The sequence below is a fragment of the Mesocricetus auratus genome, unplaced genomic scaffold (assembly GCF_017639785.1).
Source record: "Mesocricetus auratus isolate SY011 unplaced genomic scaffold, BCM_Maur_2.0 Super-Scaffold_4256, whole genome shotgun sequence".
In the NCBI taxonomy this organism is placed as follows: Eukaryota; Metazoa; Chordata; class Mammalia; order Rodentia; family Cricetidae; genus Mesocricetus; species Mesocricetus auratus.
In genome coordinates this window covers 88,861,982-88,881,556 of record NW_024429182.1, presented here as the reverse complement: position 1 = coordinate 88,881,556, position 19,575 = coordinate 88,861,982, and the positions used below count along the sequence as shown (strand labels likewise).

Sequence of the window (19,575 nt, the reverse complement as noted above, 5' to 3'; positions counted from 1 at the left end):
AATGAAGATCTTCATCCAAGAGTCTTTTGAGATTTATTTGGGAAGGAGGAGTCCAGGAGAGTGGCTGACTCTGCCAGGGTGGTGAAGGACAGCCAACAACTGAACATGCAGACCGGCTTACATAGGGCTTCTTGGGGGTAGAGTTTTCCTAGGAAGAGGTTTTTGTGCTTAGGGATTGGTTAGTTTAGTGGGTCAGGGGCAGAGATGGCTCTGATTTCAGGGCAAATTGTGTTTCTTTCACTGGAGCTCTAATTTTAGGGCCAGGGCATATTTCTTTCACTGGTTCTGATTCCAGGACAAAGTGTATTTCTTTGGTACTAGTTTCAAAGTCAGGGTGCTTTTCTTTGGTTTTGGGTCCAGGGATAAAGTGTTCCCTGTACTGGTTCAGGTTTCAAATCCTGCGTGTTCTTCTTTCACTGGCTCTGGGTTCAGAGTCAAGGTGCTCAGAGATTGGTTGCTTTCATGCTTCAATTGGTCAGCGGCAGAGTTAGCTCCCATGTCAGTTGGTCAAAGTGGGTTTCTTTGGCTGGCCCTTTTACCCTACCATGTACCTCCCACCAAACACATCCAGTGCAGTTGAGCCAGACTTGTTTAGGGGAATGAAAGACATGTGACTTGTTATTTCCCATAAACAATAGTCTCTAGCATTTCAGGAACTATCTGTCCTTAGATAAGGGGCTTGTAGATCAGAGGCATTTTTGCCTCATGCATCTGTTAGGCACAGTAACTAAAACTTAGTAACTTTGGCTCTCATACTTCCACCACTAACAGAGATAGGAAGGGTCAGGTTTTCTGAGCATCTACTGTGTATGACACTAGATTAGGGACATCTTATTTAATTTCTACAACACTACAAGATCAGTTTACATGTGATGAGGCTTAGGTCAGCAACACCATTCAACAGTAACTTTTAGGCCCTAATCTGAATACTGCATTGTTTGGCTCCATTCACAACATCATATTGTGTAAAAAATTTAGACATATATAAATTACCATAATTTGTGGCTTTTATTGTGTGGAAGAACAGTGTGAAACAAACACAAATCTTTACTTACGGAAGTTTGTCAAAGCACAGAATCAGGAAGAAGTGGGAGTTTAAAGGACAACAGGTGACACTTTCTGGGCAAGATATATATGGGTCTGTCTGAAGGCAGTTCGGAAGGAGCCAATAGGAAGACAGCACATTTTACAAAGAGCTATCGGAACAATTTTCAGCCAAGAATAAAAGAGTCTAGTGATGGGGGATAGCCTTCTGTATGCTGTGAATATATGTTTCTCTTATTGGGTGATGAATAAAGCAGTTTTGGCCAATAGACAGTCAGGATTTTTCCAGGCAGGAAGTCCAAACAGGGATAGAGAAAGGTAGTAGGCAGAGTCAGGGATATGCCATGTAGCTGCTAAAGAAGCAAGAGACCCAGGTATCACAGAAAGTCAAGACCATGTGGAGATAGATAGAAATGGGTTAATAATTAAGAGAGAGCTAGCTAATAAGAAGTCTGAGCAATGGGCCAACCAGTTTATAATTAATATAAGTCTCTATGTGTTTATTTGGGACTGAATGGCGACAGGACTAGGTGGGGCAGAAACTTCCATCTACAGTCTAGGGCTTAGATACCAGGAAATATTGGACAATAGGGACAGGGCTGTAGGCAAAGATCCTTTCTGTTAGGCACAATGGCTCAAGCCCTTAACCAGTGTTAGTTCCCACCTTGGCAGCAGCCTACCTCGTCTGCTGAGGCCGTTATGTTATCACCTGTTGCATGTGCTTGCTTCTCCCACGCCACCACCCTTTCACTCTCTACCTCCTCACTACCTCAATCAACCTCTTGACTAACTCTATTGCACATGGCATGTTTGCTTAGTGGCATATCTAGGCAAGGTCCACCAAAAGGTACCCACTTCATCTTTTTTTATCCTTTGAACCAACACTTGGGAAGTAGAGGCTGGGGGACCATGAGTTCAATGTCAGCCTTGCTTAGACATAGTCTAGAAAAAGAAAAATCCCTTCAGATGCTAAAGAAAGGGGAGGAATGTGTCTGTTTTAACACTTTTTTTTCTTGGTGTTTTGAGACAGGAACTTAATACTGCGGCCCAATTCTGGTCTGGAATTCATTAGGTAGCATGGGAGTAGGGGGAGGGGGTCAGAGAGCTGGGCCTGAACCTGCTTGGCTCCTCCTGTCTTAGCTTCTAATAAGCTGAGCCACCAGACCCAATTTTCACCTTATTTTTATCAATTCATCAGCAAGGTCCCAGACAAAGGAATATGGATGACTGGGGGAGGGGAATGCAGGGCAAGGCTTGATTGTTTCATTGTTTACAGTGTATTTTAGACAAGCTGTCCTCAGCCTCTGTGGAGCCATCTCAGATGGCCAGAAAGAAGACTGATGACTTGTGACACATCCCAGTCTACCAGGCAGTCCCACCCCATTCTGCTCAATCTCCTCCTTCCTCCCAGGTGGGATTCCTCCATGTATCCTAACTGTCCTGGAACTCCTTCTATAGACCAGGCTGACATCAAACTAGAAGATCTGCCAGCCTCTGCCTCCCAAATGCTGGGGTTAAAGGGGTGAGCCACCGCTGCCTGGGTAATGCTGCTCAGTCTTAAGAGTAACTATAGAATCTTGCCTGGTCAAGGTAAGTTTCAGTCATAACTGTATTTGCTAAAAGCTGTTTCTAATGAGTATTACAGGTTGCCTTTATAAGGTCAGCTTTTGGGGCTAAAGAGATGGTACAACTTAGTTCAGAACCCTAGCACCCACATAAAAAGCTGGGTGTGGTAGTACATGTTGTAAGCCAAGTGCTGGGTATGGATAAAGACCCAGTGGACTCCCTAGGGTTTAGTAGCTAGTAAGCCTAGACAAGATGGTGCTTCCAGGTTTGCTGAGTTCCTGTCTAAAATGTCTAACAAAATAAGGTAGAGGAGCCCCTGAAGATGATACTGTGATGTCACTCACTCTATCCTCCACATGCACCTGCATGGGTGAGCACACCTGGATACATTCTTTCACGAACACATACATACCACAAATACAGTTTTTCTCCCCATGTTTAATTTGGACAGACACAGACTTGGTTAGCTGAAGAAAGCAGGTGTGTATATAATGTTGATTGCTCCTAATAAACCAATGGGAATTCAAGTCATGATCTAGATTTTAAATCTAGCAAACTACTTGTGTCTGGAGAAATCAAAGACTCAAGAAGAGAACCTATTACATTAGTTTCCCAAACCAGTCTAATTTCAAATGCTTTTCTAAAAATTTTTCCTTACACCACAAGTAAGTGTAGCTTTAATCGCTCATCAAACTTGCTTCGTTTTGCAACAGACAAGACTATTACAGAGACTAAGTGACTATGGGGTACCTAACCTTCAGTGACACAGCTTCAAGGCAACTCCTACACCTCAGGCTCAGGAACACTGGAGGAAAAGAGGGGTTCAGAGAATCTAAGAGTCAGTGGCCTGGGATACCTGATGTTAGATAGTGTCCTCTAGACATGATGGAAAATGAACCTGTGAACTCTCAATGTGGGTGTCTGAACAATAGCACCAGTTGACAAGGCACTGATGATAGGAAATTTCACACAGTTCAACACAAAGATAAGAGCTACAGGTGGACAATGGCAGCTAAGAGACAGAGAGTCTATTTCCTACAGGGATGAGCACCTACATAGGTTGTCTAATCCCAAGAGGTCAGCCCTGGACATGTGTATATATAAGCAAAGCTAAATGGACACAATAAGATACACACACACCCACACACCCACACACACGTGCACGCACAACAATAATTAATTTGGGAGAGGAAGACAAGGGAGGAGTTGGAGGGGTGGGAGTGATGTAGATGAAGTATTTATGTATGAAGCTACAAAACCCCACCCATTAACAAAATTTTAGGAAGTTTAGCATCTGGTTAGACCCCTAGTTTTCTGTGATAAGTTCTCTTTACTCTCTCTTACAGTATTTTCTTACTGTCTTTTTGACTGAACTAAACGTTTACCTTATTAAGTAATGTTAAATAAAATAGAAGGTACATTAAAAGTGTCTGAAACATACACAGTGGGCCTGCACACTGGTGCCTCTTCTTTTACATGTTCTGAATAATGGGGAGTGTGGCTCCTCTAGCCTTTAGAACTGTAAGCATCCATAGTATGACTTTCCTGATTATAAAATAATAGAACTAGATCTCATGAATTTCCTGTGACTATTGCAAAAGAACAACTAATTAGAAAGACTAGGAATAGTTGGACAGCTTATAGTTATAATTAAATAAAACTCAAGTCAGACAACATTATTTTATAACATTATCTTTACACATAAAAATAAGTTTCTTTGGCCTGTTGTGGTGGTACACGCCTTTAATACCAGCACTTAGGAGGCAGAGGCAGATAGATCTCTTGGGAGTTCCAGGCTATTCAGGGCTACATAGTGAGACCTTGTCTTTAAAAAGGAAAAAAAAAGTTAATCTAAGTGATATTAGATTTAGTAATACTTTTTTCCATTCCTGTAATGGAAAATAAATTACAAAAACATTTCCCCCTCTTGCTTCATTAGGTGTTCGCCAACTATGTCCTAATACAGCAATTCTCATTCAAATTTTACAATTTTTTTTGGGGGGGGGTTAGGGTGACAGGGACTCTCTTTGCATCTGTCTGTTCTAGTCACCATCATATGAAGCAGGCTGGCCTTAAACTCAGAGATCCACCTGCCTCTGGCTCTCAAGTGTGGGATTAGAGGTATGCACCACCATGCTCGGCCTTTTCCCTCTTCTGGTGGTGCTGGGGACTGAATCCAGGGCCTGGACATAGCAGGCAAGCATGCACCACTGAACAACACCCCACATCCAGCACCCCCCCCCAAGGCCCTTTTCAAGCAGCGTTCAGACTTTAGGTGCCCTCCCTTACCTGTCCTTTGATGCCATGTAAGGTTTTCTAGTTCAAGATTTGGGTTTAGAACCAGTACACACACTGAGAGCTGGTGACTTAGAGAACAGGACAACCAGACCGTGAAGCAGACTAGCAAGATGAGGATAAAACCTGGCTCTTTACCATCTGAGAGTCTTGGGAAGACAGAAACTGCAGTATACTCAGAAGGGGTAGGCTACGAGGGCAACTACTCCGGCAAACATGGGAACAAGCCTTCAGCAGTCACAGGCCAGCCCAGGCTCACCATTTCCAGAGGAAGAAAGTATCAGCTCTCTACTAGGGATCCAGTCCACAAAACATTTGAAGGACACTTTCAATGCTTCTCTCTCTCTTTTTCCTTTAAATTAGAAACAAGCTTGCTTCATATGTCAATCTTAATGCTTCTCTTAATGACTATTATCTTTAGAACCCACATGCTTTGCAGGTGTGTAAAGTCTTTCCTAACTATTCTGATATTTAATATGTTTAGGAGTAGAATTTTGAAAACTCCCTAAGAAACCATTGATTTGCTCTTTGTCACTACGTATGAAGATGTGGGCAGCAGAGCTTTCTAAGGACAGAATGTGCCCATTTCACTTATTTATACAGATGGGATCTGTCTATCTTATGTCACTAACACAATTATCTGCAATTGATTCATGCGTCTTGTATTACAGACAGTATTCCACTGTATTGATGCACCACACTTTACTCCCCTGTTGGCAGATAAGGAGCTTTTCCATGATTCTGGATACTGTACATAAGCTGTTCTGAAGAGGTATGTTGCATGTGTGTGTGTGTGTGTGTGTGTGTGTGTGTGTGTGTGTGTGTGTGTAGACTTAAGTTTTCATCTCTCTTGGAACCTGCTGAGAATGAAGTGACTGATTCAAAACTGTGTATTGGTGGTTACTGGCAGAAACTGTGATGTTCATTTCTAATATGGGTAATCAATCTTCTGCCTTCTTTTTCTTGTGGTCAGTCTTGCTAAGGGTTCATTTGTTTTACTGATCTCAAAGAGCATTTTGGAGCTTCATCAATAAGATTTTCTGAGCATCAAGGCAAGTATGCACCAAACAATTTAACCTTGTATGTAGTGTTTGGAGTGGGAGGCATGTCAATACCTTGAGAATATGCTGCAACAAACCTGGATTCTGCTTTCAGGTGTTAAGATATTAAAGTAGAGTGTGCAGTAGACTATGTGAGACCTATGGGTATGGCTGAGACACACTAATGACAAGCAAGGAGCTGATAATAACTTGTGACCTCACAAGGTAAGATTCAGGAAGGACTAACAATGTTAAAAGACAATGGAAAATTACTTTGGTTTTTTTTTTTTTTTTTTTTTTGGTTTTAAGAGACAGGGTTTCTCTGTATTGTTTTGGAGGCTGTCGGTCCAGCCTGGCCTCGAACTCACAGAGATCCGCCTGCCTCTGCCTCCCCAGTGCTGGGATTAAAGGCGTGCGCCACCACCGCCCGGCTAAATTACTTTGTTTTAAAACCAGTTTGTTTGCCAGTTTTCAGTTGAATAGGAAGCAGGCAACATTCTTGAATCTACCATGCAGCCATCAGTTACAGCTATTTTACCAATATACATGGCTGAATTTTAGAGTAACCAGTGTGTGTATGTGGCAGCTGGTCACAAGGAAGTAACCTGTCTTATAGGGGCAGTGTTGATAAATATTAACAATGAGGAGAACCATCACTACATCAAGCCAGAGTGAGCCAATTTACAATGTAAATAAACTTTGAAGGCACAGTCAGAACTATTAGGTTCTGCAAGGGGAACATAATGAAAAGGTTCTAGGACATGCTCAAGGAGTATTCAATACTGAAATTAAAAGGATCATGTCTTGAACTTCACATTTTCATTCACATTATATATATTTCCCCTTTGGTACTATGTTTAAAAAATTAATAATTATTTAAAAATGTATCTATGTAGTGTGTATGTTTGTACAGGTGTGAGGGGGCAGGGCAATGCAAAGTTTTCTCCATCTTGTATTCTTGCTGAGGCCATTTTAGGCTTAATTAGAATTTGATCTCCTTGATGGAGACTCCCATGGAAAATTACCCAACTTTATTCTAGGGATCTGAGGTCAAGATGTCCCAGCGAACTTACCCTAGCTTCTGTTAAACTTCCTGCTTATGCAACCTCCCCTTTCAGCTAACTGCTTATTTTAGCTTCTGTTAAACTGCTTGCTTACACAAAACACCCCCCCTGTAGCTTTGAGTGAGATACCAGGATGTGTTTTTTTACCTTATAAAACCCCTTGCTCTAAATTCTCAGGGTTACACTTGGGTCCTGAATACCTGAGTGTAGTCCCAGCTGGCTAGAATAAGGACTTTCAATTTGCTACAAACAGTTGTCTAAGTGATCATTCTGGTGGGCTCCCCATAACACAGATGCACATGTGCCAGTGTTTATGTGTGGAGGTCAGAGGACAATGCATAGGAGTAGGTGCTATCTCACCATAGGAGTTCTTGGGACTAAACCCAGGTTCTCAGGCTTGGTGTGAAGTAACTTTACCCTTTGAGCCATTTTGCTGGTCCTGGTATTGTGTTTTAAAAATAATAGGCTGGGCAATGGTGGTGCATGCCTTTAATCCCAGCACTTGGGAGGCAGAGGCTGGAAATCAGCCTGGTCTACAGAGCTAATTCCAGGACAGCTAGGGCTCTTACAGAGAAACCTATCTCAAAAAACACCAAAATATAAAAAAAAATTTTTTAGGTAAAAATTTCATTTTCATGTTTTGTTTATATCCTCCTTTTGAAAGATTTGGCTTCATTATTTCAAGGAAAGGAAGTATCCCGTCATGATACTACTTCTGTTAGGCCAATTACTTTTAGATGTAAAAAAAAAAATCTGCAGATGTTGCTATTATGAAACAGTGATCTAGCATTTACTCTTCATCTGACACCTGGATATACTGGCATAAACAATGGCTTTTTACATGATGAGGAATTTCTAATTTAAGAACGGCGCTTCATCTGTTTTCTTTGTAATTTTGTTAGTACTAATAGACACATCTGGGCATACGTCCATGAACTGCCTTTTGTATTCGGTGTGTTATAAATGGTTAAACAAACAGGGATCACATTCTACCTAGGGAAGGTTTTGCTTGTGGCTGTGAATTTTGTATTGTTATTGGGTCTGTCACTGTTTTGTGTCCTCTAAAGTCTGAAGACAGCACTAATTAAAATTATTTGGTAAAAGTAAGGGGCATGTAAAACACTAGTATTCACTTGAAAGGCATTCAAAGAAGGCATTTTCTAATGCTTCAAACCAGTGTGTAGGAGATGATGAAACACTACCTTATAATTAAGTCAGCAAGAGTCAGAAGCACCATTTGTTAACTCCTTAGATTCCTAAGTTTTAAAATGATAAACTATCTCTCTTTGGGATAAAATAATTTGCTTCAACCAAGTTGGCCCCTATCATAGTCAAGCCCTTAAGGTCACATGTACCCTTTGTCATGACTTGTCTACATTCAAGTGAGTATGTAAGAGGTATTATATCAAAGGCAGTTTCAGAGAAATTAAGAAAAAATATTTCAGTTGAAACAGTTTAACATGACACAGTTAAGACTGATAGAGTATTCCAGTTGTTAGACCCTGAATGTTATTGGTTATGAAGCCTTTACTTACAAACAATTGAACTTTCATTAAAAGTTGGCTATTTTTCAGCAGGGTGGTGATAGCCCATGCCTTTAATCCCAGCATTTGGGAGGCAGAGGCAGGCGGATCTCTGTGAGTTGGAGTCCGGCCTGGTCTACAGAGAGAGTTCCAGGACAGACTCCAAAGCTACAAGAGAAACCCTGTCTTGAAAGCTGCCCCCCCCCACCAAAAAAAAAGTTGGCTGTTTTTCATTTGGGGCCACACACAACATTTGATTTTTACCTATTTAGAAAAGCAGATATGAGAAGTTTAACTTTTATGCCAGGCTGCTTTAGTAAGCATATTTTGAAAATTTAGCATTTATTGTAATTTATCCTAAAGCTAGCAGGCATATAATTTATATCTCATTGTAGTTTATGTTAAACTGATTAATTTTGCTTAAGGACCTCAAAGATTACAGGCTATCTCCCTCAGGTTGCACTCTCAGGTCTTACCCTCATCAATAAAACAGAATTGCATTCAAAGCAAGGACTATTGTATGTGGGATTCAGTGACGTTCCCATCTGTGAGGACAGTATGTTTTAGATAGTCATTGATTATGAATGTTAGTACTGACACTATTTAGCTATACAGAATTTGGTAAAATAAACACAAAGATTTAACACATTTAGCAGTATACTTAGCTCAAACTAAATTTAGGTACAAAAAAAAAAACCCTCACAATTCTGAAATAGTCCCACATTAAAGGAAAAGAAAGAATTTCTTTCCCCCTTAAAGTTACAGTTTCACTATGTAGTCATGGCTGGCCTGGAGTAACTTGTGGGTATCCTCCTGCCTCTGCTTCTGAGTGCTGGCATTACAGATGGTGTATCACTATGGCTAGTAAAGCACTTTTAAAGGTAGGTAAAACAAAAGGAATAGGGAGAGAAAGATAACACAGTAACAGGCCAAAACCAATTCAGCAGAGTGCTGAAGAGGAGGAGACTGAGGGAGAGTGGGAGTGGCTGGCAGAGGGAAGCTATAGTGGGGAACCTGCAGAAGGAAACTGATTTCAGACTCTAATAACCCTGCTGAGGATACAGAGAAGCCCCAAACAGTACATAAGGTGAAATGGGGTGTTGTCATGATAACTCTTTTCAGAGTAAGAGACTGGATGGTTAGTTTCTGGAAAAACATTCTAGACAAATCCTAAACTTGAGAATTCTAGACACAATTTGGTTAGTGAAGAGACCTGACTGAAAATAGCATGGGAAAGTAACAGTCTACTGCCTGGGTCATGGGTTCATTTTTTGCCCTAATGCTGTGACAGCCAAGCTCCCCAGTCTGTCTGGTCACAGCTTTACAGGTCTTTGCTGGAAGACTGCTGCTGTTTCCTTTCTCTGAACCCTAGTATGTTGGGGAAGTCCTGTGCATCTGTCAATAAAGCACTGTCTGGCCAATAGGGAATCTAGATAGGAGGGACTAGGAGTCCAGAAGGACTCTGGGTAGGAGAAACACAAGAGGGCAAGATGTAACCGCCATGGGGTAGGAAGCCCGGAACTATTCTCCGGTAAGAGAAATACTTAGATTAACAGTTATGGGGTAATTACTTAAGTCAGAGCTAGCAAGTAAGAAACAAGCAAGGCCAACAGCTTCATAATTAATATAGCCTCCTGTGTGCTTATTTGGGACTGATGCGGCTCTAGAACCAGGTTGGCGGGAAGGCTTCTCTCAAAGGAAAAAGCTTCTCTTTACAGACTAGTATGTTGAGATGTTACAGTTAGCATAACTTTTTCCTATTTAAGTAAATATTATATAAGGTTTTCTTTAAATTCTTCAGTGTAAGTATCAGTTTGATTAGTTTTAGTCATGATGTATATGAGTCTTCACCATTGAAATTAGGATACAGAGGAGGTCCCAATCCTCACACCTACCTAGATGAGAGCTAAGAGACTCTGTTTTTCTCCCCTGGCCTCAGGTAAGCACAACTGTCCCCAAACATCTCCCTTATCTATTTGCCAAAAGGAATACAAATAAAAAGGCTACTATTCAAACAGAGAACACACATGCTACTTCTTGCAAGGAGTTTCAAAGTGTAAGTTCCCCCTGTTACCAGTGCTTCATATCCTGCTTGGCAGGTGGGCTAAGTCTGTGGTATAGAGCTTCTTCCCAAACAAGAGGAGAAATCAGACACTGTCCTGTGGTGTGCCCGTAAAGGGGATGGAAAAATCACCGCTAGTGGCTACAGAGTGTCTGTCTCCTGGGTGGTAAAACAGTGTTAAAACTGTGGTGATAGTTTTGCAACTCTGTGAATGTCCTAAAAATAGAACTTAACATTTAAAATGGGTTAACTGTATGATATGTAAATGAGAATTCAATACAGCTATTATTTTAAAAGCAAATGATTAACATAATAAAAACAAAACAAAATATAGTCATATGCCAATCTGGACTTTTCGGAAGACCTACTTTCCATTCTGAAACTGTCTCCACTTTCCCTCCCAGTAGTTACTGCAGAGGCTCACTGCGGTTTTTGACATGGGAGCACCTACATATCTACCCAGGGTGGTGCTGTAGATGAAACAAGGACGCAGCATCAGCGCTACTTTTCCAAGGCCACTTTTTCCTTCAGGATGAAAGCTTAGTGCCACCCTATTCTTCATCCCAGTCCTGAGTAAGGAACCAGCAAGGGGAGTCTAACTCCATGCCTAGGAAGATAGAAAGAGATGGGGACTATTTTCTCCCCTTCCCCTGGCTGCATTTGCCTGGGTTACACACTATGGCCTCTTTATCACCTGTAGTTTGGTTACTTCATGAACTAAGCACGGCTCTCAATCCCATCAGCTTGCCTGGCAGGGCCTATTTATTTCTCAAGGGATGAGGGTCTAACTCTTGTGCCCACACATGTGGTAGAGCCCACCCAAACTGGGAAGATCATATGTGGCATTCCACACTTTGGGGAACATGCCCAACTTTGCTTCTCTTCTTTGGAGATGGTAATTTACAGTGTTGACTCCCTTACCTGGAGGCTGGCACAGCAGCCAGGTCAACATTGCTAATTTCAGAAACTGAAATTTTCTTCTCCATTCCCAGCCTGTCCTATGACTGAGCCATGGCAGCACAGCTCAGTGTGTTCTTCAGGTCAAGTCACTCTAAACTTGCTTCACTTACCTGGTGCACACAATCTAAGAATTGCAAGAAGATGGGAGCAAAACCACTGCCCTGAGAGTTAAGGGCCAGGCTGCTGCGCTGACTGAACTTATGACCAAAAGAGAGCCACTCTTTTTCGACCAACATCCGGAAGCCTTCAATTGTTCTATAGAAGGGATCACTGAGTAACTGCACCAGAGATGTCACCTAGGTAAAGAGCAGGATGGATACTTCATTAATTTTAGAACTAAAAAAGTACTCTTGAACTTCCTCTTGATGATAACTAATTCACAAGCAAAGTTACCTGAACAGCAAATCTGTTGACTAGCTGCTTCAGGATGGAAAATCAAATGAATTTTAAAAACTTTCCAGTAAAAAACAAAAAACTCAAATTCACTTTGGCTACATGCTTTCTTTCAGAGAAGTAAGATTTTAATCCTTAATTGGCTAGTTTGTTGACTATGATACTAGGCATTCAGTTCTAACCTATTCTACTCTTTGGCAGGAGCAGGTCAATGTCTTAATGTTGCTGACATTCACACAAATTTTCTTTTCCTTCTGGAGTAAACATAGGCTTAGAGAGAGAGAGACCTAGAGAAAGGATGGTGGAAAGGAGGGAATGATAGTCCATGTCTCATCTTGTTGGCCAAGTGCTCTAGCTGTAAGCTTATCTGTGTATCTAAGGATGGGAATGTCTGATGTTTGACCCAAAGCTATGGAGGGGTAGCGCTGCCTGATGACTTACTTGCCAGGGACTTTCTCTGTCCATAAACACATTAGTCATTATATAAAATAATCCCAAAGGTAAAAACTACATTGAAATACAAATATAAAATATTGGAAAATATGTGTAATGGTTTACTTGTGTAGTGATGTCCCAGCCTTCTTCTAAACACACCAAAACTGAAGACCCATTCTCCAGGACTTCTGACACAACCAAAGCCAGCTGCATTATCCTGTGAAGCTAAGAGAGAAAAGAGGGCCACAGTTAGAGCAAGCACTTCATTTTGTTTTGATTGGGAATCTGACGTTTTATACCTACTATAATTTGTGTAATTAGAGTAAAAGTAAGAATTATTCGTTCACTTACTTATTTTTAAGTGTATTTGTGTGTAAGTGCAGGCATGTGTGTTCTGTGGAGTGTGTGTGGAAGTGAGAGGACACTTTCTGGGAGTCAGTTCTTGTTAACTTGTAAGCATCAGGGGGTAAATTCAGGTCATTGGGCCCATGCACAAATGCCTCTATCCACTGGCTTCCTCAAAATAATTTTAGATTTACAGTGTTTACTGTAGCACTTGATGCTGTTTTTTTCAAAGCACTTTACAATCTTACAAATAGCACAATTCTCAAGGTACAACAGCAGTTTCTGAATTACATTTTGCAGGGGAGTGGAAATATAGAGACCGATATGGAAATATGTTTCCTATTTTTTAGTATCAATAAATCTATTTCATAGGCACTGAAGGACTGACGATTCCCACAACTACTTTTCAAATAATTGAAGTTATGAGGCCAGGGTCAGAGTTCTGTTTTTCCACATTTCAGTCAGCCCTAAGCAACAGCTGTGACCAGTGAGGCTACTGATTACACCATTTTAAAAAATCATTTAATTGTATTTTACGTATATGGGTATTTTTTCTGTATTTATGTCTGTGTACCACTAGAGTGCCTGGTGTCCATGGAGGGCACTGGTGGCTGTGAGTTGCCATGTGGGTGCTGAGATTTGAATTCAAGTCCTCTGAAAGAGCAGCCAGTGCTCTTAGCCACTGAACTCTCTCTAGCTCCATACTGTTGCTTCTTAATTATTTTGTTTACTCTGCATTATGAACTATGACCACTGACTAAATTAAGCTCCTTTGTATTACTAATGCCTTCTACCTTCCCTAAACATTCCGGCTTTCAAGAAACAGCTTGGTAATGATATTCTTACAACCTTCTCTTGTGTCCTGAATGGTTCACACATACATATTTTAGCATACTGGCCAGTTTACTTCGGATGACATTAAAAATCTCCATTATTTATAAAGCTTACAAACGCTGTAGGGACTTGTAATGCATCACTTGCTAATCAGAAGCAAAAGACAGACTTACTATCAATCTTGGAGAATCAAACAAAATGAGATGAAGCACTTGGACAAAAGAATCACAGACTGTTTAAATACTTAAAGTTCTTGCCAAATCAAGTTAAATATTAGTATATTTTAAAGACCTACTTATTTAAAATATGTTTGAGTATGGTATGTATGTTTGAGTAGTACACATGTACATCACATGTGTGCAGTATGTGTGGTGTGTGTATGCTTGAGTAGTACGCATGTACACCACATGTGTGCAGTATGTGTGGTGTATGTGCTTGAGTAGTATGCATGTACACCACATGTGTGCAGGAGCCCATGGATGTCAAAGGAAGTATTGGAGCCTCTGGAACAAGAGTTACAGGCAGCTGTGAGCCACCATGTGGGCACTGGGAACCAAATCTGGGTCCTGTGTAAGAGTAGGGAGTGTACTTAAGTGTTGAGCCATCTCTCCAACTTTTATTTTTGTAAAAGATAATTTTATTATTTGTAACTACATTTGTGTGTATGTGTGTGTGTGTGTGTGTGTGTGTGTGTGTTTACATGCCACATGCATGAAAGTGCTTGTGGGGACAAAGGTCAGAACTCCCAGAGCTGGATTCATTGGCAGTTGTAAGTCACACAAAGGGGTGCTAGGAACTTGGGTCCTCTGCAAGAATAGGACATGTTTTTAACTGCTTGGCCATCTCTTTAGCCCAGGTAAATATGTTTAAAAATAATGTGTGAGATTCTGCTGCTGAAGATACTAACCTCTCTGGTTACAGAACACTGGGAGTTATTTCTCATAGTCCCTGAAGCAAATGGTAAAGACACCAAGAAATGCTGTCAGTGCCCAGGGCAGTGAATATTATTAAGGCATGTAAACTATAGAGAAACAGAGCCACATGTGCAGTGACTGTAAACATGTATCAGGATATGTTCACTACCCTAAGGCAGTTTAGCATGCTCTTGAGTACCCATGGGAAGTTCACTGGTACTTTGCTTTACCCAGGTCCACTTTCTAGCAAGAAACAGTGCATAGAATCTATCAGAAATGTAGATGGGTGGTGAGAACATTTTGAGACTGGGGCTCATAGCTTGGGGATAGAGAAATAACTCTCTCATTGACAGAGAAGGGTTAGACATGGAGTTGGGGGAGCTGGAGCTGTAACTCAAGCTAGCATGTATCCACTATCCACTAGCGTACATGGGGACCTGGGTTTGCTCTCCAGGACTGGGAGAAACAGATAGATAGGGTGCTGGGAGAAAAACTGTGAAACTAGAAATCAGAGGGTTAGAGTTTCCTGTAGTTAGGAAGGAACATGAGAATAGACACAGCAGAAGGACTGCAGAGATGCTGCTCTATGCCAAACTGGAATTACCGCCTATAATGTGCAAGTCATAAATACCTTTCTTTCTGTGGTTTGGAAGAAATGTAGGCATATGTGTGCTGGCAAACCACGTTTCCATTAATTTCTCAATAAAAGTTCAATTAGAAATATCTTTAGGGTGATTTGACTGAATGATGATGGATACCTAGTTTTCCCAGACTGTAGGTAGGTTTGGACTATTTAGTATCTGATGGCGGGTATGTGAGTGAATCTAAAATCTAGAGACATAAAAATGGCAGAAGTAAATGGGAGGTAAGAAAGTCAGAGGGAAAGGCATGTGGAGTCATGCAGAAATCACCTTTTGTCCTGGATCCTTGCTGACTTGACAATAGCACAGGAGATCCATGCAAACATGTGACTGACTTTCTGAACATCAGAAACATTTCTGCACAATATGCCACACTTTCAATTACACAGAGAAAAAAACCTAGGTGATCAAGAATCAGCCCTCCTCACACTTAGGTCCTACTATTTCTTGGAACTAAGAGGCCTTTACAGAGGGTGTATGGTAAAGGAAGAAAATGGGGAGTGGAGGGAAGAAAATACAGGCTTTTCAGATGCTGGTTGTATATCCACTTGGGGTGTTCTCTGAGTAGGTGATAACTTTTCCCTGACGTTACCTGTGGGAACCACTCAGAATCTCCCAGGGCCTTCAGGAATGTCACTTCCGAGTCTGTAGGGATGGTGCTTGGGACACAAGCCCTCATCAGCTTCTTAAAACTGGCTTTCACTTGTCGGATTTCATGGAATTCAACAGGAACAAACTCACAGTTTAAAGCAAATTCTACCTTGAAGCTCTGAATATGAAGATACAGAGAATTAGGTAGATAAAAGAACAAAGTTTTCCTCAGGGCAATCCTTAATAATGAACACCAAGTTGATTCCAAATAGCTGCAAAAGCTTCAGTGATCAAGAGGATCAGTCTTGTGTGGTTCTCATGTCAACAGTGCAGCCGGCTTTAGTGGTTGCCCAGAACGGCCAGTCTAGTCCTTTTAGGGGTAGATTACTTAGCTCAGAAATACTGTCATTCTGAGAACTTAAGAGACTAGTAGGCTGAAGTTGATGGAGTATCTAACACCAAATAAAGGGCAATTCTAAGGCCATGAATCTACAGTTGATAACTTGAAAGAATGGCTAGGCATGGTGGTGAACACATTTAGTCTCAGCACTTGGGAGGCAGAGGTGGGCCAGCCTGGTCTACAGAGTTCCATTTTAGCCAAGGCTTCACAGAGAAACCTGTCTCAGGGAGAAACAAAGAACAAGTGACAAATGAACAACATAGTTAATCCAACAGCACACACTTCATTTCCCAAAATGCACATTGTTAACTGAAGGTTAAAATATACTGTTGGGGTTCCAGAAATGAACCAATAACATTCTGTAGAATAAACATATTTACATAATAAGATATTACATAAATGAAATAAATTCATTATGAAAGTATCAAAGGGTAAACATGATCTCATTGCAATATGGTTACTTTTTTTTGGTTTTTCGAGACAGTGTTTCTCTGTGTAGCTTTGGAGCAATATGGTTACATTTTAAGTTATTAAGATTTTACCTACAATAAAGTGTGAGTCTTCTTGATTTCTAACTTTGTCATGTTTTTCATGAAACATGCATTACTTATGTTTACTTGAGTACCCTTTCATTTATGTCTTTATTTCACATGTAATTTATTATGTGCGGTATGAGTTTTGCTTGTGCGCTGCATGCAAGGGTCTCTCCCTCTCTCCCTCTCCCTCTCCCTCCCTCTCTCTTTCTCTCTCTCTCTCTCTCTCTCTCTCTCTCTCTCTCTCTCTCTCTCTCTCTCTCTCTCTCTCTCCCTCCCTCCCTCCCTTCCTCCTCCCCACCTGTCTCTCTCATGTATTTAAAGATAGGATCTCATGCATTCCAGGTTGGCCTCAAAACTTACTAGCTGAAGATGACCTTGAACTTCTAATTCTCCTGCCTCTAGCTCCCAATTGTTGGGATTATAGGTATGTGTCATTATTCCTGGTTCATGTGGAGCAGGGGATCAAACCCAGGGCTTTGTGCATGCAACGTAAGCACTCTATCAACTGAACTTCATTCTTAGCTTCATATTTATAATTAAAGAATGGCACAGGCATAGGGATGCAATTTCAGTTTGATAATCTGGTTGTCTAGTTCTAAAGACTTAAAAAGACCTCTTAGCTTCTTCTCACTTTCTTTGATACCTACTAGATCATGTTTTTTCCAACACAAAACAAAAATTCAATCAAAACACTAATGTGTATAAAATAAGAATAAATTGTTAAAAACTGCTGCAAAAGACACACACACACACAATCCATTTGATGTTTAACTTTGATTACTTTAGTTGTTAAAGTCCAGTTAAAGTTCTAAAGGAGGGGCTAGGTGTTGTGGTGCATATCTTTAATTCCAACACTGGAGAGGCAGAGGCAGGTGGATCTCTGTGAATTCTACACAGCAAGTTCTAGGGCATCCAGGAATACATAATAGAGACCCTGTCTCAAAGAACAAAATACTTTTTTAAAAAGAGGACTGCAGGAATGATTCAGTTGGTAAAGTGCTTATCTTGCAAGCATGAGACATGGGTCTGATTCCCTTTATGCTTCCTTTGTTGGGATATGAAATATGTAGTTGTAACTGAAAATCATAAATGCTAACTACGATATAGCAATATAAAACTTACTAATAAATGATAGAAGCAAGAAAAAGAGGAAGGGAAGGATGAAAGGAAAGATCCTAAGTGGTCTGTCTTTCTTACTAATTATACATGATCATATGGCTATTCTGAGACCTCATACAGAAAGGGAATGGAAGAGGTGAGTATGCAGGTAGTCAAATCTTGGGAGGAAATTCAGGCCATATTAAGTGTGCCAAAAGGTAGAAGGACTGTTCTGGAAAAGTCACTGGTGCCACGAATGCTGTGCAGGCAATCTTTGATTACTGTTGAAAAGAGTTCTACTTTTTAGATACACAATTAACTGCTGTATCAGAAGACAGGTATGCAAATTTTAAAACTGAGCATTACCTAAAGGTTTCATGCCCTTTACCCCTCAGGCTGTGACTAACTGGGTGCAGCTGTCTAGGTAGTATTAGCCATGCCAGCCTGTTACAGCAGAGATGACTCAGTCATTGGCATTGCAAGGGCTAAGCAAGTGGGTTCCTGCAGAAGCCTCCGCTCTTGGTTCAGCCAAAGGTGTGTCTGAATTGCTCAGTGCTGGACTTTGAGGAGATTTCTGAATTAACAGATGCTTCAACTTCCTTTGTATTTGTTGACAGAAATAACATTATTTCAGCTGAAAAAAAAATCACATCTATTTGCGGTGGTGGCGCATGCCTTTAATCCTATCACTTGGGGGGCTGAGACAGGCGAATCTCTGAGTTCGAGACCAGTGTGGTCTACAAAGTAAGTTCTAGGGCAGTCAGGACTGCTACACAGAGAGACCCTGTCTTGAAAAATCAAACAACCAAACCAAACAACTAAACCAAACCAAAAATCCCCACAAACATTCATTCATTTATTTGTTTTTTTTTTTGTGTGTGTGTGGAGGGCAGGGTGAGCACATGCCACAACACCTGTTTGGAGGTTAGAGCTGTTAGTGCTCCCGTTAGGTGGCTTTTAGGGACTGAAGGTCATCAAACTTTGTGGCAAGAAATTCCTTTACCCACTGGGCCAGCTCAACATTTTTTTCAAATGCTTGACTTGGAAAACACTGACTTTAAGAAATTACTGTTGATTTTTGGAGGCAAATACTATTTTTACAATTTATAAGATCTTACATAGTAAAGCCCTTTAGCACAGTAACAGGCTAAAGTTGATTAACAGCTGATATTTTGAATTATCTGATCACAAAACCCATATCTCTATGTATATAGGTCTTCCCTTGCCTCCAAATGCATTGTTACAGTCCAGTATCCTCTGTATCAGTGATTCAGAGATAAAGGCTGTTTGTTTTATAAAGCACAGATGCCTATGAGAACCGAATGAAGACAGTGGGGATACAGTCTAAATAAGCCTTATTTCTCCTTTGTATTCATACTTCCCGATAGCCTTTGTGTTTTTAAAAAAGGCTATGAATACTCATCCTCTTGGCTAATAAAATGTACATGCATTAATTCACAAAAATATGCATATACAAAGACACATACATGTATATGTATGTATAAGTACAAATAGTTAATTTAAAAAATAAAACCTTTCTTGGTGCACATGTTCTTTTGTATGGGTATATGTGTATATGCAGGGCAAACAAGCCTGCACATATAGGTTTTTATGGAGGTCAAAGGTGGCTTGGGTGTACTTCCTAAGAAACTACCTTTTTTTTTCTTTCTCTTTTTCCATTTTTTATGTGTGTGTGAGTACACATATAAACGAGGAGGCTTAGAGTAATGCCAGAATTCATGCTCAATTGCTCTCCTACATTATTCATTGAGGCAGAGTCTCTCAATCAACCAGAGCTCCCAATATGGCTAGTCTTGCTAGTCAATTTGCTTTG

The 19,575-nt window shown here is 40.7% G+C and overlaps 1 protein-coding gene across 4 annotated transcripts in view; it reads right to left on the bottom strand.

The window, feature by feature from the left end:
- The window catches only part of Sbf2 (SET binding factor 2), a 360,275-nt gene that overhangs the window by 21,212 nt on the left and 319,488 nt on the right, over positions 1-19,575 (bottom strand). For all 4 annotated transcript variants that reach the window (XM_040756376.1, XM_040756381.1, XM_040756385.1 and 1 more), the window contains 3 exons: positions 15,709-15,885; positions 12,506-12,607; positions 11,665-11,850 (listed from right to left, as the gene is read on the bottom strand). In XM_040756376.1, coding sequence (XP_040612310.1) covers positions 11,665-11,850; positions 12,506-12,607; positions 15,709-15,885 — 465 coding nt within the window. The remainder of the gene's footprint in view (positions 1-11,664; positions 11,851-12,505; positions 12,608-15,708; positions 15,886-19,575) is intronic.